At 45.3% G+C, this 24,155-nt stretch overlaps 1 protein-coding gene across 2 annotated transcripts in view; it reads right to left on the bottom strand.

The window, feature by feature from the left end:
* Positions 1 to 218: 218 nt before the first annotated feature.
* Positions 219 to 24,155, bottom strand: part of ABHD5 (abhydrolase domain containing 5, lysophosphatidic acid acyltransferase) — a 31,519-nt gene continuing 7,582 nt past the window's right edge. Inside the window, exons 2-7 of one of the 2 annotated variants that reach the window (XM_019418550.2) lie at positions 19,138 to 19,223; positions 16,406 to 16,778; positions 8,131 to 8,285; positions 5,642 to 5,753; positions 3,001 to 3,187; positions 219 to 2,469 (exon numbers count right to left, since the gene is read on the bottom strand). In XM_019418550.2, the coding sequence (XP_019274095.1) occupies positions 2,380 to 2,469; positions 3,001 to 3,187; positions 5,642 to 5,753; positions 8,131 to 8,285; positions 16,406 to 16,778; positions 19,138 to 19,223 (1,003 nt within the window). In that variant the 3' untranslated portion in view covers positions 219 to 2,379. The remainder of the gene's footprint in view (positions 2,470 to 3,000; positions 3,188 to 5,641; positions 5,754 to 8,130; positions 8,286 to 16,405; positions 16,779 to 19,137; positions 19,224 to 24,155) is intronic. The other variant, XM_053904134.1, reaches the window with a different exon arrangement.

Here is a 24,155-nt window from a genome sequence, read left to right as displayed (position 1 = left end):
CTTTGTTTTGAAAATTCGTTTTAGAAGGAAGCGGACATCCCACTAAGGGAGGCACTAAGCCAGGAACAGCCGTGCGTGGCCGTCGGAGTCCCGCACAGCAGCCTTCCCTCCCAACGCCCACCAGTGTTACTTCCCGCACACCCACTGGATCCATGGTCCTACAGTGACTCGTGTCAACAGACCGGGCCACACCAAAAACCCAAGAAAAATACAGCAGCTTTGTGCAACTATCACAGTAAAATTTATTCTGTAAAATCCAGTTAAAGTACACTGTGCATAATTTAGCAAAGATCAAATACCGTAATAGAATTTTTTTAGGAAAACATTTAGCACCCACTGTATTCTCAGGAATTTTGAGGACCGAGACCGTCTCTGCTAGCTCAATTTTCACAAGGTTACACGTTGTACAACCTAAGGGAAGATTCAACTTTTAAGAAGGCTGACAATATTTTTCAAATAAAGCAAAATCAGTTAGCAGGAAAATAAGTTCCACCTGACATCTGGGTACATCTTTTCCCCGAATCACCTGGCATGTCGTGGCCAGAAACTCCACTTACTAAGCGAACTAGTAGCTTCCCTCCAAGGGTTGGGACCAAGTTTCCTTCACAGAAATCCTCCTGTACCAGTGAAAACTGTCATTTGCCCAATTAAGAGAGACTGCAGAGCGTGTCAAAAATGCAAAAACAGTCCCCAAATTACTTGTACCACTTAAAGGTTTGGAGCTAGCCCTCAAAGACACTAACTGCAAAGTACAGACTACTTTTGTTCGTCAGGCAGAGAACTCGGGCAGCGTGCCTGGGCTCTCGTGTTACCTTTGGCCGTAACCTAGTTTAGGTGCCAAGTGAGACGAACTGTTCGCTGGGAACTATCTGTTGTGCTTCAGTACAATTTGCCTTTTCCTTAGTAGGGAAGGTATGGTTGAAAACAGAACATTCGGTCTTTCTGGCAGTTAATCAACACGATACAACCTTATGTTTCTTAACTGTAGATTTCCTAATCAACCATTTAAAAAAGGTAACAGTCAAAACCATTAAACCTTTCTTTGCTCTAGTTCACCGTTTTTATTTATATAACCACCTTTCTCCCAGACAAGCAATGTTACTGGAACGTAAGGCAAAGATGCCTTGTTGCTCACAATCCTGTTCAACTTCCTCTTTTGGAGCGTCTTCTCAGCAGCCAGTTACCACATGGTAATTTTCACAGTTTCAAAGTTTTCCTCGTTTTAAAACAGCAACAAAGTGTTATACTTGATGGCAGTTATGGTCAAAGAGTTCCATCAACCTTATACAGTTTTCATAATATAACTTCAAGTATGTGTATCATTTCATCAACACAAACCTCGCAAATGAAAACCAAAGAACCCCAACCACCTAGTGCCATCTCCCTTCTGGTGCCTTGAGACATAAGAGCACCACCTATTTGTCTATTTCAGTGGTTAAAACGTAATCCCGTTTCAGCACCCATCGACGAGAGTTCGAGCTTAACGACAATACACGACGGCTTACTGGAAGGTAACAGTCTTAACATCCCCTCGGAAGGAAGTCTGTTCCTTCTGCTGCAGCTGGCTCCTAGAAAAGAGTGTTGACGGGGCAAGAAAGGACAGACGTCTAGTTAGGGCTGTGCAGTCCTTAAATCGCGTAAGTATTAATGTCGTGTTTCCCTGGAAGTACACAATTATACCAGATATAAAAGATGTCAAGGAATTATGTTGTTGAGATACATCAGGATGAGCCACATTTAAAATGTTGACCATGGCTTTGCAGCCTTAAATAGAGAACAGAGGAAAAGCACAGAAATTAATGCTGGTGATCAACTCCCACCTTTTTAAACCAAAATGCCGTTTCATCAGCACTCCACTTCAAAAACAAAGAGGAGGATTCTAAACAAGTGATAAATTTTTACACAAAATCGTGATGACCTAGATCAGTCATTAGACATGGTAAATACAAGCAAAGAAAATAAAGTGCACCTTTCCAGTATATAAAGTTATAGACCCAGTAGTCACTTGTTTAATTGGCAAAATAGACTGAAATATAAAAAGTACTGGACACAACAAAGTTAGACAGAAAGTAGTACTATTTCAGTTGAAAAGTGACAATCTTTCAGTACAGCAGAGGGACAGATAACCTTTTATTAAAGCTATTAGATTTGGAGACTCTTGAATAGTTTGATTTTGTGTAGGAGAAAGGAAAGCCATTCTTCTAGAAGGCACTAACTGAGTTAAATGTGCAGGCAACTTCACAAAGAAAAGTGTGTGCGAAGGACAGTCGACAAGACCGCTTGGTCTTTTGCTGCAGTCCTTACTCTGCAGGGGGGACTGTGACTATCGCGGAGGCACCGTATCAGTCCGCAGGCTGCCCCACGTCCCCGCCAGTATGCTCAGTCGACGGTCGCACAGATCTCCTTGACCTTCTGGTTGAAGTCTTCCGGTTGATCTGCATACACATAATGCCCCGCCCCGAGAATGGCCTGGGAAAGGAAGGCGTCAGGAGGTCGGTGAGCAAAGGCATTTAAAAAAACACGAGGACATAAACAAGGCACCTAGCAATGAAAGTGACAAAGCTACACAGAAATAAAACGTAAGGGGATGAGCAACACTGATCTGCAGTACCTTTTATGTATCTCCATCAACTAAAGAATCTGAGAACCAAGGGAAAGATCTATTGGACCTTACTACAAGTTTCCATGCAGAGAGCCATTCTAAATTGACCCGCGCCAGCAGATCAAGTGAACCGAGGGAGAACATGCTGCCTTGTGAGGGGGGAGCTGCTCAGGGGCCACTGGAGTGTCCTTCTCCCGCGTGGGAGATGCCACAGCTCTAGGGACAGGCAAGGCTGGCCTGGACAGGTGTGCGAGTCAAGCCCTGTCCGTCGTCACACGTGGCATCAGGTCCTGACGGAGGCTCTGAACGCTCGGGGATGACGCGGAATCTGCCCGCAGGCCGACACGACGGAGCAGGCTGCACCTGCAACTGGAAGCCCAGACTGACCCCACACTTACTATCGTCTTCACGTACGAATGTGGTCGCAAGGACTGGATGCTGGTGCCGGAATTGCCATCTATGCAGGATCGGGCGCCATAGATCACCGAAACCGGAATGTCAGGGTGCATTTTGCCAATTCGCTGGAGCATCGGCCTTTTTGCCCATCCGTAGGGAATGGTCATATTTTTGAACGCTGTCTCACCACTTAAGGAAAAGGAAAACAACACACATGTGACTTCGGGGGAGGAGCATGCATCGCACTCCCACCGTCTCTATCAAAACGCTCATATTTAACTTCTCCCGAAGAAAAACCTCAGTTTAAACAGAAAATGGCGCACTAGAAAGCGTAAGAAACAAACCCCACAGAAGGTACACGCTTTTGTTAGATAAACAAGACTTTCTCAACTCCAGCTGATTAAAAGTCACCCTCTTCTAAATCAAACATGCAACCCTAGTTCCCGATCATTAAATTATTCAATTCCCTATGGAGAGTCAACATGTTTTCTTCACTGTAACTCATTTTGAAATGTAGAACATAGCTTTCCAACACGTGCACGGCACCAACTTTTTACCTGCAATAGTAAAGATACCAAGATGAGAAGAAATGCAGATTGAGTATTCCTTGTGTGTTTACATTTTTTCTTTCCTGCATATCATGACATTTGCTGCTTAAAAAGCCCTTTCTGGCAAGGGAGAGGCCGCCTCCTGGAGCGGCCCATTCTCAGAGATGGCGAAGGGCTCACCCGGGACCACGCCGGTCACCTGCCAGCTAGCAGTCCAGCAGTGCCACGCCTCTTCTGTCCTGCCCACCACCCAGGAGGCAGCGTCCCTCTGCCTCAGTCGTCCAGGGCCGGGCACCAGGGAACGAGTGACCAGCCACGGATCTCAGAGCCTACCGAAGCTGGTCCACTAGCCGGTCCTAAACCGTCTGCCGCGCCCGGCCTTGCCTCTCCTGAAGGACCCAATAAAAGTTCTGGCCTCACTTTCCCTTCACGCTTGTTTTCTGCCACATGACCAAAGTCTCGTGCTTCCCTGTCCCGCCTCGTGGCATTCAGTGACCTCTTTCTAGGTCCTGTGAGTATAACAAACTTTGCTTTCTTGAGCCTGTGTCTTCTCTTGTGGCCACACCTGACCGCCCGTCACACAAAAGAACACAGCACACTCTGCAAACTCCCAGGACGGATCTGCTCAGCTGTCACTTCGGTTTCCTTGCAGTACTAGGCAGAACTCTGAACTGCCTGTTGTGAAGAATCCAAGTTCCACCGTAAGAAAGACAGCGAACTGGCACCGTGCCGGCACACGCAGTCACGAAACGTAGGGGGACAGGAAAGCAGGGAGACCACGCGGGAAAACAGGTGAGGTACCTGGGACTGGCCGCTAAAAACTGCTGGACGACTCCGTACAGGGTGCCGTCCTAATCTGCCAGACCCCACGGAAGTCGTCAATCTCTTCGGGACCCCAAACCTCCCAGCCTCCCTCACTCCTGGCAGAGGAGCTCTAACCCACTTTACTAACAAGACTCAGACTTCAGCACAACAGTGGCCACGGCCTCGCCCCTTAACTAAGCAGGCGTGCGCGTTCTCAGCCAAAAGCGAGGGAGGCTGCCTCTGCACCTGGCTTCTCGGCGTGTCACCCAAGTCGGAACCTTGGAAGGCTGGGGTACCACCTGCAGGGTCCGAAGTGTGGCCCGTGACCCACCCACACTGGAGTCATCTGAAGGATTTAACATGCAGCCCCGCCCACCGAATCAGTCTTAGAAACAGAGAGTTCAGGGGTCACACTTTTGACAGTCCCCCCCTGCCCCCCCGCCCTGCCCCCAGCAAGTCTGGTATGCCATGAGGCAGGAGAACCGGGGCTGTCCTCGGCCTGCCGTGTGCTTGACCCTCTCCCTACAACTCCGCGGCCCTGTCTTCCAGGCTCCTCCTAGCTCCCCACTATCTTCAGGCTGTTCTGTCCACTGGTGCCTTGCACCTAACATCTCTAAGTCATATTTAAAAACAAGAAAGAAACACCTTTGTTTGGCCCTCTTGCTCCCTGTGGTGTCTCCCCTCTTCTACTCACTGACAAAACGCCTGCACAACTCCCTCCCTGTCTCCCAGCCCCCAGGTATTCCTCACCCACTGGAGCAGAGCTTCTCCCGCCGGCCCAGGGTCATTAAAAAAGTGCTCAGCAAAAGAGGAGCGTTGTCATCACGTGACCTGGAACCACGCTGCAGGGCATCTCCCGGGCGTTTGTGAAGTTTGTGAGACCGAATGCCCTTTGGCAGAGCAAAAGTCTCTAAAAAGATCCCTGGTGTCGCCAACTATTTCCTTTTGTTTAATCTGGCAGCCCTTTTCTCGCAGACATGCAGACTCGGTTCGGAAACGCGGTTTTATCTGCATTGCTGCTTTACCTCCCACCTCCGACCCCCTCCTGCAGGTGCCCAGGACCACGGCCCCCTCGGCTTACCCAGGACACTGTGCGGGGAGACAGCACACACTGCTGCCGCATCTCCCAGCGGAACCCGGGACAGTTTTGCGTAGCAGACACCCCACGAGCAGGGGGTACGTTAACAAGCATCCGTCATTTCAGTGCTGATAAAAGTCTCGACTACTCGCATGCTTTCAAAGAAGGAATGTGTCAAACGCCGACACGGTAAACTGGAACCCTAACCCGTACCTTGGAGTCTGCACGTTGCAGTGGTAGATGTACTCTGTCACCGTGTCATCGTCAAACATTGAAGAATACTTCCGCTTGAAGTCAGGCCTTAAACGCTGCACGAGACTTAAGCCTATGTAACGGGAAGTGAACGTTTTGAGTTACAGTCAACTGGCCGACTAACAGAGAGAGGCTTTGTGTTTGCTCCCAGAACGGGCGTTACACGCAGACACAGCCACATGTGTTAAAGTGTATATTTTAGGTGGAAAAGAGCCCAGGGCCTAGTAGCTGCTCTCCTCAGGTTCCCTAAGCATTAAAATAAGGAGTAAAGAGTATTCTACATTGACTTACAGGTGTGTTTCAGGAGCTCAAAACGTACAAGTTAACTTTCTAAGACTTGTCTTCATAGGAAAATAAATTCCATTAAACATGGCTTAAGTTAATTTATTAATCTTTAGTTCTCCCGCAATTGTAACACATTAGCCTCTAAATAAACAAACTGAGATATACAAGTCTTTCTGTGGAAAAATGAGCCGAGTCTCTGCGGGATTTTGGACACTTCCAATCCTCCCGGCTAAGGCCATCCACTCCTGAGGTGAGAAGTAGGGCCAAGGCCCCCAGAGGAAAAAGGATGAAGGGCAGAAGCTTCCATCTGGTCCCTATTGCCCCTACTGGGGCCCCAGGGGCTAGCCAGGTTCCCTTTCTGCTGTCACCGCCCATCATTCTAGCAAGGTCTTCTTCACCGGCCCTCCTTCCCACCTCTGAAGGAATTCTACAGCTTGGTGGAGAATTCTGATGATGTGGTTGATATTCTACATGACCCCCCCACCCCGACCATGTGCAGCAACAGTGGCAGACAGAGGGCATGGCGGGAGGGGCCACTCCTAAGGAGCCCCCCTCCCTCCCCAACTACTGTCTCCTAGTTTCTTTTCGTACTTTACTCTTCCCACACTCGCTACATGTGGAACTGTGATCAAGCATAATCCACTTGTATTTCAGGACTGTACAGACTAAATGCAGTTTTGAATAGTCCATCAAAGGAGGACCGGACACCTAAGAGGAGTGGCTCTGTACTACTGGGGGGGGGGGGGGGGACGGTGAAAGGGTTGTGGGTGGGGCACAAAGGCTATCTGTCAGAGCGCTGAGGAAGAGTGCTGTGGTCACCAACCCAAACCCTGTGCAGTCCCGTGGTTCTCCCTATCCCAAAGGGGCATAGGGCAAAGAGGGGCCTAATACTTAGGAAGAGGGGAGCAGAATCTACAGCCGCCTCTGCAGCAGTTATTTCCACACCCTCCCCCATCCCTCTCCTCTCGTCTTGCTGACAGAAGCTGACTCTTGTCTATGAGTTAGGCAGCAACATGCCCAGGTAAGTGGGCCCCTCACTCCAGCCCCTGGCAGCAAATCATGATCGATCAGCCACAGATACGTATTGTTCCTTGCCAGTGCAAGAACCAGGGGTGGGCAGAGCCGTATGGGGAGGCCTGCTGGGGCCTTCCAAGGAAACTTTCTTCCCTGACCAAGAGCATCATGGGGAGAAGGCCATTTTCCACTCTTTCCTTTCTTCTTGCTCAGAGCGCTGCTTCGTGAGATGAGGCTTCCCGCCATAGCAGCCAAACAACGTGAGGAAAAAAGGTCAGGAATCACAGCTGCAGGCCCCAAGGCCAACGTCAACGAGCCAGCTAGTACAACAAATTCGGACCACCTGCCTCCAGCCTGCTTGCTACGGGAACAACGAAAGGCCCTGTGGTTCAGACCACTTCGGTGTTCAGCTACTTGCGGCTACCAGCACTCCTCACGGATACAAGCGATGAGAGGGGAGCAGAGGTCCAGACCATCGCCATCGGGTCAAAGAGGAAAGGCAATTAATTCCCTTGGCTTTGGGGTGGAGACAGAGGAGCTGAGGGTGGAATCAGCTCTAAATCAGAGACTAACCCTTGTATTTCAAAATATGACCAGAAACACAGATCACGAGTCCCCAGAACCTCGGGTGGAAAAGGGTGATTTTATCTTCTTAACACTCTGACATTATGGGGCAATTAGGGAATCTGGCCATACCCAGTTGCCCCATGGTCAATCAAGTCAGGCTTTGTGATCTGCCAGCTGCGTATTGCCAACTAGCCAAAGCCTCTCTAATATCCCCAACAGGTCAACAAGCTTCACTTCTTCTCCTCGTGCCCTGGGCTAGCTCACCTGCAGCATTTCCTGCCTTCTCAGTTCTGCTAATTACCTGTAATGTTTACAGTATGTTTTATATATATAAATCTATCTACCTACCTATCTATCTATAAATCTCCTCTTTGAGAAGATCCAGTTTCATTATCTTTATGAAAGGACTGGTACTTTTTAGAGAAGGAGGAAAAAAAGTAATTTAGTAAATTAGTAATTCAGAGGAGGAGAAAAAGATTCAGTCTGTTTTTAAGGTTCTGACCAACAGTGGCGATCAGTAATTACTCCTCTACTACCAATGTATAAACACATAGCTTTCCTAAGATACGGATGTAAGCACTCACCAAAGGGGCCTGCAATCCTGAGGCCAGCCAAAGGGTTAAAGGGAGTCAGTGCTGCTCCCAAGGCTCTGATCCACACTGGGATTGGCCTGTCTTGATCGGCAAGGTCCGGCCGCTCAGGAAAACCCCAAGGCTCCACTAAAATGAGATGATTAACCCTGTAGGGAGGAAGAACAGAAACAATTTCATTTGGCAATCTCACCCCAGGACTCTAAAGAATTAACATGGTTTATAAAGCAAAGGTAGAATCAACCACCTCAAAAACTTTCATACTAAAGACAAGACTAATGGCTGACCAGTCACATCATGATCTTATTGCGTGTAAACTTTCAGATGTGATAGGAGCTGAAAGGTTTACGGGAGGAAGAGGGCTTCCTTTTTCCTGGAGGTAAACGTGGATAATAAAGGCTACAACAAGAGTAGCGTCACAACAGTGGCTGACACTGTAGAAATGACTGAAGATCAATATTACCCTCGTCAAATAGCTTCAGATACCAACAACAGCGATCTCCTGTGAAGCAGTCATTCTAAAAATTTAAGAGGCATTAATTAGCACTTAAGGTGGGTTCAAAAGGACTTTTAAATAAACTTTCCATAAACACAGACAATGGGCTGAAATTTCCCCTAGTCTGGTAAGCATGAGCACATCTGCCCTACCCATGAGATCACAATACACTGAGAACAGATTCTGTTCCTAACCCTTTCCTAATTTTCTTCTTTAATGACCAAAGACATAGAAAATTCTCAGCCCAATCTCACATAAAATCCTTTCCTATCACTAACAGCTCTAATTGTTCCATCTTATGAAACCTCCTCCTGACGAGGGAGGACCAGAATTACCAGCAGTACTCCCACGTGCCCGCATCCGGTGTCATAGGCCATAAAGATCCTGAACAGGGCACAAAGGTCCTCATGACTCACGTGATATTCAGCGATAACCAAAACAGCCAAAAAATGCCAGCAAAAACATCCCAAGGACAAATGGACAATGATTCCTACGTCCCTTCCCTAAGTCATGACTGAAACAGAAAGGTAAAGAAGCCAGAACATGGGCACAGATGGCTACTATTCCCAATGTAAAATGTTTTATTGTTTTTGCCACCACAGAGAAAGATGAGTTGATAAGGAGTCCTTTGCTTTACTGCATTTTCTCAAATACAAAGCTTTAGAGGACGGACCCAGAGCACAGAGCTCCAAGGGCCCTTGAGAACACGCAGCCCAATGTTTCATCTCACAGATGAGAAGGAAACTGAGGCGCACTGTGTGACCTGCGCCGGGACATACGGCTACTTAATGCGGAAGCAGGGATAAACCCCCATTTCCCGACTGCAGTAAACTAAACCGTGCCAACAGGCCAGAGAGCAGAAGGTTCTCTCTCTCCCCCAAGAACAGGCCAAGCAACATAAGATGACATATCGGTAAAGGTAAAGCTTAACTTGTATCAACTCTAGGCCAGTCCTAACCCTGAAATCCCAGATTTCGAGCACTGAAAAGATTTGTAGAGTGTAGCTACCAATCTTGTGTGGAGATGTGTAATACGTGAGATTTCCATATACTTCATGAGACTATTTTCTACTGGCGTATGGGAAGGGGATGAAAAGGAGTTTGTTTGCTTTTTTTTTAACGGCAGAGGCTAACTGATAATGGACTTCCTCCTAAATTCCTTATTACAGCCCACAGTGAGACCTGAGGGGCGGGGAGAGGCAGGCATGCCAGAGGTTTCAGTGGAATTAATGACACAGTCACCCAGTCGAAAGCAGCAGAGATTCCCATTAGGAAACAGCTCGTAGTATTCGCTATGACTCGGCTCCTGAAGAGAAAAATGAACTCTTTGTTAACACATATTTTACCTTAAAAACTTTAAGGTAAATTAAACTTTGTTATGAATTTCTTTGGGGGTCCTGCCCCGTCTATTCTAGGCTCGTACTGATCTGCTGAGCCAAGAAGGGGGAGGACAAAGGAAACTGTGAGGGAGGTCAGGTCCGGTCTATCTCTAGCTAAGTGACTGCCTTGTTTCTGCCTTAGTTTTGGCTTGCCTGGTTTCATACAGATCTTCAAAACAGCATCCGTAGATAAAAATGCCAGTTTAACAAATTATGCAAAGTACACACACTAGAGAAGGCTAACTTTCTTTTTTTTTTTGAAGGGAGTGAATTGACCCAACAATTGTTCAGTCTTGTGTCTTCAGCCTAGCATGGTGCTTAGCACACAGCAGACGCTCAGTAAACATCTGGAATATTAGGTTGTTCCATGTTTCCACTCAGAAAGGAAAGCATGTAAGTATATAGAAATTTTACTAACTATACCCATAAAGTAAGCACAGCACTTAGTGCAAGTCTGGATTGTTTTGGTCACTATTATTTCTTATATTAGCCTTGCAGGCCACTACCCATTAGTGGGAGTCAGCCAGCTGGTCTTTTTAATTGCACGGTTTGGAACAGCAAAATATTTAACAAGTGTGAGTACCATTCCATGGAACTTTTATCTCAGACACACATACGATTCTTAGTGAGAGAGTATTGTCAAAAAAGTTTGAAAACAACTTTTTAAAAGCACTGCCAAAACGTCTAACCTGGAGTTATAGATCATCTGCCTCCACTCGATGTAAAATGCCTCAGAAAAGAACTTGCTTATTTCTGGTTAGAAGACTTCTAAATGAGACAGACCACCGGAGCACTTAGGTTGCGGCTGTTAATAAATGTCCAGGAAAGTTATCCAGTTATAGCAGCAAAACTGGGAAGGCTGGTAGAGAAGACTTTTTGTAGGGGGCGTGAGAAGACGGTGGCCAGAACCACGTGCGCAGTGAGGCACTGAACTTTGAGTCTTCAAGAAAGCCTGACCACAGGTTACTATAACCTCGCACCAGTCCGAGTTCCCAGGCTACCTTCTCACCAGCTCTGCTGGTGACAAGATTACCTCCTTGCCTGACAGAAGTTACTTGGTTTAAATGTGTATCTAAACTTACAGTAATGTCGACCCAACCCTCTGATAGTCCACAGAGGACAGCCTGACGGGATTGCTGGTTCACATCCAGGATTAAGGAATGAGTCTGGCAAGATGGCATACGTGAGTCACGCTATCAGACTCCTTCGCCAAGAAAGAGAGACTGATTCAAACGACAGGAAAAGAACTGGCAGAGCAGGAAGGAGAGAAGAGCCTATCCGTTTCGAAACGCTTGAAGAGGCATTCTTCAAATCGGCCACCGGAGTAGGTCTCGAATTTGAAGATGGTGAGCACATTACAGCCCAAGGGCAGAGCAGGGGATGACCTCTGCTCCGACAGGCGGGGAGGAGGGAGTCTGAATGCCAACAAGGGTATTTTATATAAACCTGACTCTCATGGGCTTTAAGGTCAGCCACCAGCCAGAAATGATACAAGAAGACAATCAGGCCTAGAACCAAAGAGCACAAGGGAACCAAAGGACCTACTTACAGAAGAAGGAAAGGAGCAGGGAAAGCCAGAGGAAGAACCCTCGGCCCCAAGGCTGGCCCTAAGGCACTTCCCGCCGGCTCCCGCCTCTGAGGGACAAGGCAGCAGCTCCGAGAACAAGGCACGAAAGACCCCCGACTTCAGGCCAAGTAGAGGAGCCTCTCTTCTCAAGTGGGGCTGGCAGGAAAATGCTCAGCCCGTCTCTGTACTGTCAGGAGACAGAGCCAGGCAAGGCTGCAGGTCAGAAGACCTGAAGGTCATTCCGTGCAGAAGAAAGGACCCGTCGTAACCTGTTCTACTGTATCTATTCTCTTGGCCAAACACTTCCCAAATCAGTAAGTTTCCACACGGGCCTTTTCCGTAGTTTATGACAAGGTGTTTATGGCGTAGTGCGCTTGGCTCACTCGACGCTCTCCCACGCCCACCTTACGGGGGATCACACAGCCTGAAGAGGAAGGTAGTGGGATGGCAGCCCGTGACGCCTCACACCGCGAGTGGCCCTACTGTTTGCGACACAGCACATCAACCTACAAATGGAACGACGATGGCATCTCTCATACACATCGTGGTAAGCGAACCGAGATGAACGAAGCTCATTTGGGGGATGGGACATAGTGATTGTGGCCCCATTTAAAGAAACCTACACACCAGTTTGTAACCCCGCTGCTCACCAGCCACGTGGCCTTTCCAGAAGGGCCCAAGCTGTCCACCTAGCAATTTCTTTCCCCACTGCCTACAATGCTCTCCCCTTGAGACTCAACCTCAGCTTACACTGCACTTCTTCAGGTGTCATACTGGGCCAGGTTCTCCTCGAGAGCTCCCACGGACCTGCCCACCCCCTTCACACCCCTCAGCAGGTTAAGTTGTATCTCTTCTCCAGCACATCTTAAGCCTTCTAAAAACATACAGTCTCTCAACATTCGTTAGGGGCGCCTGGGTGGCTCAGTCGGCTAAGCATCCGACTTCAGCTCAGGTCGTGATCTCACGGTATTTGAGTTCAAGCCCCGCGTCGGGCTCTGTGCTGACGGCTCAGAGCCTGGAGCCTGCTTTAGTCTCCCTCTCTCTCTGCCCCTCGCCAGCTCATGCTCTGTCTCTCTCTTTCAAAAATAAACATAAAAAAACTTATATAAGAAACATTCTTTAAACACAACCAACCTGCTGGAATGTAATGTTAAAGTATTTCATTCATTACCAGTATTTCAATGGAGGAATCATCCAGGTGCTTTTCTACATAAAGCATCACAACCGCTGAACGCTCAGTTTTCAACCATTTTATTAAGAATTGGGAAAATACGTGACTGCCGCCACAAGTTAGGCCACAAAACAACTTTTATGGACAGAGACACTCTGCTGCTCATCGACATGAAGCATCTTATGTTGACTGAATGAAGCAAAAATTAGGGAAAAAAATGGATCGGGTTTTATCTGTTCTCTAGCAAAAGAACGCTTCCTAAACAAGTACATTAAACTAGTAAACTATGCACTTTCATTCTGTACCTCAAACTGCCCTATAAAAATAAAAAAGGAAGAATGGGGCTACCCATAAAAGATGAGAACAGAAATAGGTATGGACTGTTGTCTTTGGGTTTGTTCCTGCACGTGTAGAAAAAAATTGTTTTACTTCAGAAAGAAAAAGAAAGATTGTATTTGTTATACTGGAGGAAACAAAGAAAAAGGTAACTCAGAGTCCATTAGGAGAAAAAACAGAGACACAAGAAAAGATGCACAGTGAGTGAAGGAAATTATGTGCATCTCATCTGATCTCAACTAGATCATTTTTTCCTTCTTCTCAACCCCCTCCCTGCAAAATCTTCCTGAAAAGCAAAGATTTATATATTTTAATGTTTATTCATTTTTGAGAGACAGCGAGCGAAGAGAGAGAGAGAACATGAGAACACGGGGGAGGGGCCGAGAGAGAGGGGGACAGAATAGCCAGACCGGGCTGTGCGGGGACGGTAGTGAGCCAATATGGGGCTCAAATCATTGGCTCACATCGTGAGATCATGACTTGAGCCAAAGTTGGATGCTCAACCGACTCAGGCACCAGGGTGGCCCTCAAAGATTTAATTTCATGACAGCACAATAAAAAATGGTACCTGTGGGAAGGGCTATGTGTAGTGTAGAGGCAGGAATTACACAGGAAATGTCTGTACCTCCCTCTCAATGTGGTGGTAAACCTAAAACTGCTCTAAAAAAAAATGAAAATCTTTTCAAAGAGCTGGATCAAGTGAAAGCTGGGTAAGAGACATTGAGAGTAGGTAGTTCCATACTCAGTTAATACTGTTAAAAGATAAAGCAGGCATATTGAAAACGTCCAGAGTTTATTTGAGCAAAAATGTGAATGTGGCCGTGAGTGGTTAGATGCGCTCCAGCAAAAGGAGCGGGGCAAAGACTTATGTAGAGAATGCGTGGAAGCTAAGAAATTATCTGACTGGCTGTAGGTTAAAACCAAGTTGGCTATTTGTGATTGGTTGTTTTTAGGTTTCAATTTCATAACCTTGAGGCAATTACAGGCTTGGACTGTAATCTGCTTACGTAGGCCACGAGAGCATCACAGCCACCTCAGTCTGACGGCCTCCTTGTTTCATGAACGTAACACTGGGCACCACCATGTGCCCAACCACAGTGGTCCGACTGAATGTCATGCATGATTTGGGATATCTGAAAATCCAGAGGACCTCACTATTTCGAAATTAACTTCTGTTTAATAATGTAAGTAATACAGGTAAGAATATAGGCTTGAATAGCCAACATGGTCTATAGACTTCTTCTCAAATACTGGGTAGCAATCGCTCGATTTAAACATGCTAATTATTTCAAGCATTCTCTTGGTGGTTCTCGGTCCCGACACTTTTCTTTAGTTTTCTTTCTAGCATTAGGCACAAGCATTCAAAACGCATTTTCTAAACTGCGGCCCACTGCAGGAACCACTGGCTTGCTTTCAGAGACTTGTGCTGCCCACCATGCCATTCAAAGTATGTTGCTGTTCTTTCTCTTTCATAGAAAGTTTGAAGGTGCTCATTCTTCACTGGGTGTTGCATGTAAGTGAAGAATCACTGAAGTCTATCCCTGAAACCAGTATTTCACTGTATGTTAACTAATTAAAATTTAAATAAATAAATAAACAAATAAAAACAAAGTGCTCATTCTCTTTTGAATCACTGATTTCTTCGGAGTACTTTGTAACTGCAAATGAAACTCTCACCAACTGACCTAAATGGTAAATAGCCATGAAGGGCCAGGATTCACGGCCAGGGTCTAGCCCACATAGTCCTGTATCACGGCGCCAAAGAATAAATACCACAAGAGAAACATAATAAACCCTGATGAGAAACAAAGGAAGCCCAGCCCCGCTGCAGAGAGTCCCCTGTTATCTTACGCCTGAAAAGTATCCACTTCCTTCTCTTACTTTCCACTACGAGTAGGACACAGTAGAAGATAGTAAATTCCAAAAGCCAACTAGAAACAGAAAATTTGCTGGCTTTTTTTGGAAGAAGGGGTCTGTCATCTGACAAGACTACAACCGGCCAGCACACCCAGGACTACAAACTCTCCAAAGGGCAGAAAGTGTTAAAGCTGAAGTTGAGACAAAGAACGTGTACAGAAAAAGCCACTGCCTGAGGGAAGAAAACCTCAGGGACGCAGGGCTGCTGCCCCACGCTTCCAAGTGTCGACGGCACACCTGAGGTCACGTGACGGGGCGGCCTCACAGGTGCGTGCATGCCATCTGAAAACAAACGACCATCATCCGAGGTTTCCTTCACAGACCTCACCGTCAAAGTTGGCTGCAATTCTGGATTTAAAAATTAGTCCAATGAGAAAATGCACTGGCAACATAAGAATGTTGATTTTTTTTGTCTCTTTCCGAATGATAAGGAAAAAAAAAGCTTTTCTTCTATTTTCTCAGCACTCAAATGTGACCTTCACTCAGAGCTGAAACAAATAGGAAATAGCACAAGAAAATAAGGTAAACAAAGAAAGCAGAAGTACAAAGATTCTGAAGCAAAATTCAAGTCATTAATTCAAAATGACTCTGAAAAATGAATCTGTAACAATAAAGGTAGGGCACAGATAATAAAAACCCTGTCAGATACACTATGCAGATACATTTTCTGTAGTTTACAGGTGAGAAAACTGAAGCTTCCAGGCTGAAGGATTTGCTCTAAACCAAAAAATAACATTGGCCCCCAGGACTTCTAATTTCTCACCTTTGGGTTCCTGTTACACTTTATTATAACCTGAAAAAGGTTAGTAAAAGCCTGTTGGGCCCAGAGATCTAATGATAACAATAACAATAAACAATACCACTAAAAGAATTCTTTTTTTTTTTTTTTAGTGTTTATTTATTTATTTTTGAGAGAGAGAGAGAGAGAGAGAGAGAGAGAGACATCATGAGATCATGAGCAGGGGAGGGGCAGAGAGAGAGGGAAACAAAGAATCCCAAGCAGGCTCTGCACTACAGTGCACAGCCTGATGTGGGACTTTGAACTCACAAACCATGCAATCATGACCTGAGCCAAAATCAAGAGTTGGACACTTAACCAACTGAGCCACCCAGGCACCCCACCCCTGAAACAATTCTTACTTGTGGTTTAAATTGTAGACACTCTCAAGTTTGGCAAACAGAAAGTCCTTTCCTCAAGCCTTCTACCAATGTTCAGCAAGTGTAACAAGAAAACACTGACATCAATATTTCAGTCACTAAACTGGCCACTGGTTGTGCCTATTTGGTCTCAAGGATCCTGTAAGAGAATCTGTCTTGAAAGGCTCAAACACCAACAGCCACCAAAGACAGGCAGGCTAGCAGAGACCAGCAGCTGGCTGTCTCTCTTCTGTCACCATCACTTACCTTGAGGGGTACTTCAGAGAGTAAGCAGCAGCCAAGAACCCACCCAGGTTGTGTCCAAGCAAGATCATTTTGTCCAATCCCAGGGCACATCTCCACTCTTCAATGGATTCCACAAACTGATTCTCCACTTCTTCCGCATCACTGTCAAACCTGGGCCTGCTACTTCGTCCAAAGCCCAACAGGTCAAAGGCATAGATGGGTCTATCGTTGCAAAGATCTCCATAATTCAGTGCCCAGAGTCCAAGACCTCCTCCAAAACCATGGAGGAGGACAAGCGGAGTCTTGTTTGAAATATTGTGAGAGAACTTCAGCGTCCATATCTTATTCCCATTCGATATACAAACGGGTTCTTTCTTGTATGTGCAGGGGACACCTAATGAAAACATAAAAAAGAAATTCTGCTTCGTTTCCCTACTTCTCCTGAGAAGAGGAGTATTCTCAGGGCAATCAGAAATTAATAATCTTCTAGACTGGTATCAATTCATAGGATTTTAGCCTTTATTAGGTCATTCAAAAAAAAAAAAAAAAAAGCACACATCTTCTTGAAGCAAGTAATTCTCATCTAAGTGGGAAGATCTATCCCAGGGAAGTCTCAAGTACCTGCCGCCGAGGTCTTTTGGCAAGTCGTGTTAGTTCTTTGGACTTCTTTTCACATCTACCAAATGAGGGTCTGAGGCTTCTAGAATTGGAGAGGAACTTAGTGCTCACGGACCCACTGTTTGGAGGTCTCTAACTGTGCAGACTATAGCAAAAGAATACCTTGAATTTGTCTAACACTGGAAGATTAATCACTGAAGATTGAAGTCAGACTCAAAAGGAACATTTTTCCCTAAAAAGTGACCAGGAATTTAGGGAAGGACTAACAGTATCTGTATTAAACACATAACCGGAATCTTAAGTCATTTCAAAGTTTAGTAGAAAAGAGGTGACAGGGTATGGCAGGAAGTCTTGGCACGAAGTTTTGGTTCAAGTCCAACAATAATGCAGAGAATCACAGTTTTGTAGATAAAAACTTTTACTTGCCTTCAGTGCTGTGGGACTCAACACTTTAAATCTCCCCCAAATTGACTAAAGACAAAACCAATTTGAAATTCCTTTATGTTAAATTATCACCTGAATTATTGACACTTTAGATATACCACTTACTTGCCCGTATTCACCCGTAGTGGACAAACACCAGAGAACTGGGAGTTTCTGCCCTTTAACCAAACAAATAATCTCAGGTTTTGTACCACACAGTAGCAGTAAAGAGGAAACTCAGCATTCATTCAGAATAGTAATGGAGCCCAGGCCTCCAAATGGGGGGAAATGCCGTCGGTTTAGAAAAGGACACGATCCAGCATCGGTACCAAAGCAAAGCCCGGCAGCATTTTGAACACAGATGTCTGCGTATTCCCGTCAACACCAGCTGTAACCTCTACCGGGCAGCTCACCCCACTTGTTTTCACATCTGACACTGAACCAGGGCCCGATTCTCATTCCTTTTTGCACGCCCAGACTCTCTCGGTAGGGAATCAGTAGGGAGCCAGTAAGCACCACTGCCAGGAAGTATATACCCAGAGACACCAGGACTGCCCTGCCCCAACAGTGCAGGTTTGGGCAAATTTCAGCGCTCGTAAGAAATTTTAAAAACAGGTTTCCACACCACTGAAACGCAGAATTAAGGAATCCTACGAAACTAGCACCAGAAGGAACTCTAAGGATCATCCTGCCCCTTCATTTTACAGGTAACAAATGGGAAACTGACGGTGGCTCATCCAAGGTCCTGACACCACCAGACTGCAGGTCTGGGCCTGGACCAGGTTACCTTGTTCCAGTCCAGTAAGTGCTTCACCACACAAGGCCATGTGTTCTGGAACACCTAGAGCATGTGATCAGGCACAGTCAGGATCTCTGGGGAGTCCCTGAGACCCTTCCAGGAGATCTAGGAGGTCAAAACTGTTTTCATGACAAAACTAATTTTTTACTCTCATTCTTTGATGGGTATGCAGTGGAGTTTCCAGCGATCACATGGATGTGATTACCAACAGTCTTAATGCAGAAGCAGATCCGACAATCCAGTTAACCTTATATTAAGCCAAACGTTAAAGAGATTTGCACACAATGCTACTTTTCTCGCTACATTTCTGCTTGGGAAGTAGTTATTTTTAGAAAACATGAATCTGTAATAGGTTTCTTACTATTACTTTAAAATGAATAAATTAACATATTTCAAATAATTCCATTTTAATTTCTAGTTGGTAAACATTGATAGCTATAACTGATAAACAAAGCTCCTTAAGGTCCTTACTAATTTAAGTCCTTTAATTAATTTAAGAGTATAGCAGGGGGGGCGCCTGGGTGACTCAGTTGGTTCAGCGTCCAACTTCGGTTCAGGTCATGAACTCACCATTCGTGGGTTCATGCCCCACGTCGGGCTCTGTGCTGACAGCTCAGAGCCTGGAGCCTGCTTCGGATTCTGTGTCTCCCTCTCCCTCTGCCCCTCCCCTGCTTGCACGCTGTCTCTCTTAAAAATAAACATTAAAAAATTATTTTTTCTTAAAGAGTATAATAGGGACCCAAGACCAAAAAGTTTGAGAACCCCTGCTTCCCAGCGTTTCTGCACTTGTTAAGAACATGGTAAAGGGAAAAACAGACCACACACAGAACCTTATCTCCAGTTTCTGGGCAGTGTGACCTATGAGATCTAGTTCAGCAAATAGCTCAGTTAACTTACAGGAAGAAAACCTTACATTTTAAAATTTTCTCTTCAGCTTCTTTAAGGTGTGATGTAGATGTAGGGCACCAGGCGGGAAGCCAACCAGTTAGCCATCCTGACCTAGAGCATCAAAAACAAAATACAAAGAGAGATGTTAATGCCCTTCTCAACTCCCAGCTGTCACATCTAAAGAAAAGCAGAACAGGAAACTCATCGTCCACACGACGGTGAAGCTGTCTACCTGTGGCACAACCCGCCTAATACATACAAAGCATTGTGGTAAAGTACTGGGCGGCAGACATTCAACTTCAGCCTGTGAACCTACAGGTAGACATGGCTGGTTAACTGTCGATGAAAAAGCTTCAGGCTCCAATAAACAGCAGATGGAAAGAATGACCCAGGTATCTGGCAGGGGGGACAGAAGCAAGCCCGAGGCGACCAGTAAGGCAAGGCGTGGGGACGCGAGAAAAGACAGGCTCTGCTAGTAGCTAACGAAGGAGAGGACGAACCTTTAACTCCCGGCCTGGCAGCAGCAGACCGGAAGCTCATCCTAACAATCTGGGAAAGCACAAGGCGCCGGCAGTTCTGTGACAGTCAGTGAGAGCTAGCTCCTGACCGGGAATATCCAAAGTGAAGAGCTTCCCGATTAAAGAGAAAATGAGCCCGAGAAGGAAGAGAGACAAACCACTGCAGCTCCCAGATGAGAGGTATGGGCCTAAACCAAGGCTGTGGCACCAAGAAGATGAGGCCAAGGAATATTTAAAAATAAAACAGGCTGAAGGATACAAACTAGAAGATACACCTAGAAGAGGCCTAAGTTCCGGAGATCTAAAGCAGAGCGCACCGATACGGTCTGTAACATGCACGCTTCAAAACTAAGAGACCAAATCCTAAGTGTCGCCACCTCAAAAGAAATGGCACTTACGTAATGTTGTAAGAGGTGTCAGCTAAAGTGTAACCAGACTGCAGTATATAATGGCATATAAATAGTGTCAGATCAACACAGTTGATTTGTTGATAAACTTATACAATGTTGTATCAAAGGGGGAGGGTGGAATCTAATGGAGGAAACAGGTGACCCGGCAACTATAATACATATACATACATAATACATATATACATAAATATAATCATGTGGAATGAATTCATTCCACAAGTACTTACTGAGCACTTAACTATCTGTGAGGAACTATTTTAATCGCTTGGGACATACCAATTATCAAACAGAGGTAAGAGTGATTAGTTCTCCTTGAGGGCATCAGAGAGTTACTTTTGAGCTACATCTTCTAGGTAAACAGGATTTAGAGTGGTAATTTAGGCATCCCCCATGAAGGGCATGAGCACAAGCACAGAAGGAAGTGCATGATGTGTGTTCTCAAGTAACAAGGGCATTGTTTCCAACGGCTGCTATAACAAATTACAAACTTCATAGCCTAAAACAACAGAAATTTATTCAGGGCCACACTCCCAATAGAGGCTCTATCAGAAAATCCTTGCCTCTTCTGGGTTCTGGTGACTGCCGGTATTCTTTATCCTAAGGCAGGGTCACTCCAGTTGTCCCCATCCATTACCACACTGCCTTCTGTGTGACGTCCTTCTCCCCGTCTGTAATCAATCTCCCTCTGCCTTTCACTTATAGAATCACTAGTGATTGCATTCAGGGCCCACCCAGACATCCCAGGATCATCGCAGTGTTCAAAGTAATTGTAATTAGTTAAATTAAAAGTCTGCAGAATCTTTCCCATATAAAGTAACATTCACAGGTGCCAAGGATTAGAAAATGGACACGTCTTTTGAGACCATCACCTTTGGGGACCACGACCACAGATGTAAAGCATGGAGTATATTCCAAGATAAAATATTTATTTATTTACTTACTTACTTACTTATTTTATTTATTTATTTATTTTTTATTAAAAAAAAATTTTTTTTAACGTTTATTTATTTTTGAGACAGAGAGAGACAAAGCATGAATGGGGGAGGGGCAGAGAGAGAGGGAGACACAGAATTCGAAGCAGGCTCCAGGCTCCGAGCCATCAGCACAGAGCCCGACGCGGGGCTTGAACTCACAAACCGCGAGATCATGACCTGAGCCGAAGTCGGCCGCCCAACCGACTGAGCCACCCAGGCGCCCCGTTACTTACTTATTTTTAATGTTTGTTTATTTTGAGAGAGAGAGAGAGAGACAACATGAGTGGGGGAGGGGCAGAGAGAGAGAGAGAGAGAGAGAGAGAGAGCGAGAGACACAGAATCGGAAGCAGGCTCCAGGCTCTAAGCTATTAGCACAGTCTGACACGGGGCCTGAACTCGCCAACTGCGAAATAATGACCTGAGTCAAAGTCGGACATTTAACCGACTGAGCCATCCAGGCGCCCCCAAGATAAAATACTGAAACATTCAATAAATGGTAGTTGACATTATACTGATGACAACAGAACAATTCACTAAAATCATGTGATGTTAATTAGTAATTCCTAAAATGAGAATTTTAAATAAGGTTCAGAAGAACTTTGAAGATGGAAATTGACAAAGAACGGTCACATTGCATCACTCCTTACCTCCAAGGTAAGGCTACTTCTAGCTACCTACAAGAGGAAGCTCAGCCCTGCTCCAGCCTTTTACTTGACATTCTAGTGTCATTTTGCCATTTCTTATTCTGTTTCTGGCCACACAATATCCCCTGTTCTCTTGCTTCCTGGGCCTGAATAGCCTTAGAACATGTATCTCCCCTTCTTGTCATGATCCATTATACCTCTTACCACCCTCTGATTCGATTTCATTTCCCCTTTGCCCACATACCCAAACAGGACTAGACCAAGATGGCAGGATTAACACCCAATACACAAACTCTACTCTCTTCCTCCTCAAGTTGTGTTATAACGTTCATATTTACTCATCGATATACTCGCCCAGCTGTAAGATCCTTGAAGGCAAGGACTCTGTGTTCACCGATGTACATTACCATACATTGCTGTCATAAATGAAGTTATCGCCTCCCCCGAAATGTATTAGCTACAGTGAACTGCAAGGGGATCACTTGAATACAAGAGAAGTTTCTGAGATGGCAGTGACATTCTCTAAACAGGAGGTTGAACTACACAGATGTAGGCATATGTCACAATCCAGCAAATAAACACTTAAGATGTAAGCATTTCATCGTAATAAAATTTTATACTGAAAAAAGGAAAACAGGCTGGATTTGATAACTGGTTGCATATAAAGAAGGTGTAACAGAGGATTTCTAGGTTTCTGACTCAGGTACCACTAATAACCACACAGAACGCACAACCAGGAATAGGTGTGAGTAGAGAAATCCAGCTTTTTCTAAGCTTTGTAGGTCCATCCTACATTTCCCTGTCCTATAGGATCTCTCTGGGCATTATGTATAATAGCCGCTCAATAAACGTCTGCATAATGATTAAGTCACTCAGAATCAGGGTATTTTCGGTCCAAGTTATCCCCATTTTGCAGATGTTCAAAGTAAGGTTCAGAAATGTTAAGCACGACATCCAAGGGTATTAAGGTAGTAAGGAAGTGACACAAGTAGAAATTTAAATTCAATTCTGTCTGGCTTCAAAAGCTCTTTTTTCTCAGGTGACTATCTTCCTTAAAATGCGTGAGGAATTGTCATGACCTACAGGATAAAGTCACAGGACAAAGGCACATTCCTTAGACCTGCAAGGCAAAGAAGACACACAGTAGCCTACGTTCTAACCAGGCTCCACTCCAAATGTTCTCTGTGCTAGTTTCAAACCTTCTACATTAACAGGGTAAGATGATATGACCCCTAGGCATCTCCCACAAATGGTACATAGAACTTATTAACAAGGTATAAACATAATAGAAAACATCATTATTAGTCTATAAATATATAAGGCTATTTACAAATTATCCAGGAAAGACAATTCAAAGTTTTAGCAATGAGTTTTTCAATCATTCAACAATTTGTCAACTGTTGGCAAAAAAAGCAGTTAACGGGCAATTAAAAGAATCTCCTGATATTTAGAGCTTAAAATTTAAAAAGTAAACCATTATTAAGCTGAAGCTCTTTTGTCCTTGACCAGGAATGGTCATCAAAGTCTGTTAGGCCGCAAAAATATGAGCTAGTACCAAAAGGAAGCTACTTATAACTCAATCTCATCATTGTTCTTATATATCCCTCAAACTATAGCACGGTTCTTTGCCAGAATCAGAGGTTGGTACTAAACAAACAAACAAACAAATAAAGTGAAATGAACTATAATCTACTAGTGCTCCAAAAGACATCACAGACACGTTGGGGCAAAGAAAACACAAATGCAGTCTTTGTTTCTGTCTTTTTTTTTTGGTAAGTTTATTTATTTTGAGAGAGAGAGAGAGATAGAGAGCGCACAGACGTGCACGCAGGAGTGGGGGCAAGGGCAGAGAGGAAGACAGAGAATGCCAAGCAGGCTCCACCCCCAGCACAGACCCTGACGCAGGGCTTGATCCCATGAACCGAGCTGAAATCAAGAGTTGGATGTTCAACCTACTGCACTACCCAGGTGCCCCATGTTACAGTCTTTTTGAAAAATTTACATTCTCTGAATACCTGCTACGTACAGGTCCTCGAGTTTAAAATGTTATACAGCAGGGGCGCCTGGGTAGCTCAGTCGGTTAAGCGTCCGACTTCGGCTCAGGTCACGATCTCGCGGTCAGTGAGTTCGAGCCCCGCGTCAGGCTCTGTGCTGACTGCTCAGAGCCTGGAGCCTGTTTCAGATTCTGTGTCTCCCTCTCTCTCTGACCCTCCCCCGCTCATGCTCTGTCTCTCTCTGTCTCAAAATAAATAAATGTTAAAAAAAATAATAATAATAAAATGTTATACAGCAGCCTGCAATATAGGAATTATGCCTACACCAGCTTTCAAAGGACAGATCCGGTCCACTCATCTTTGCCTCCTGACGATGGGCTTAACTCAGAGAAAAGGCAAAACAGCATTTTTATGTTTGCAAGCCTAGTGCATCACACTAAAACTCAGGGCTTTTCAACCACAGGAGCCACCAATCCTCTTCAGGCTTTCAAGGCAACCTTTTC

This window comes from Panthera pardus, unplaced genomic scaffold (genome assembly GCF_024362965.1).
Source record: "Panthera pardus isolate Hobbes unplaced genomic scaffold, ASM2436296v1 HiC_scaffold_16, whole genome shotgun sequence".
Lineage (NCBI taxonomy): Eukaryota > Metazoa > Chordata > Mammalia > Carnivora > Felidae > Panthera > Panthera pardus.
This window is presented reverse-complemented; position numbering and strand designations above follow the sequence as displayed.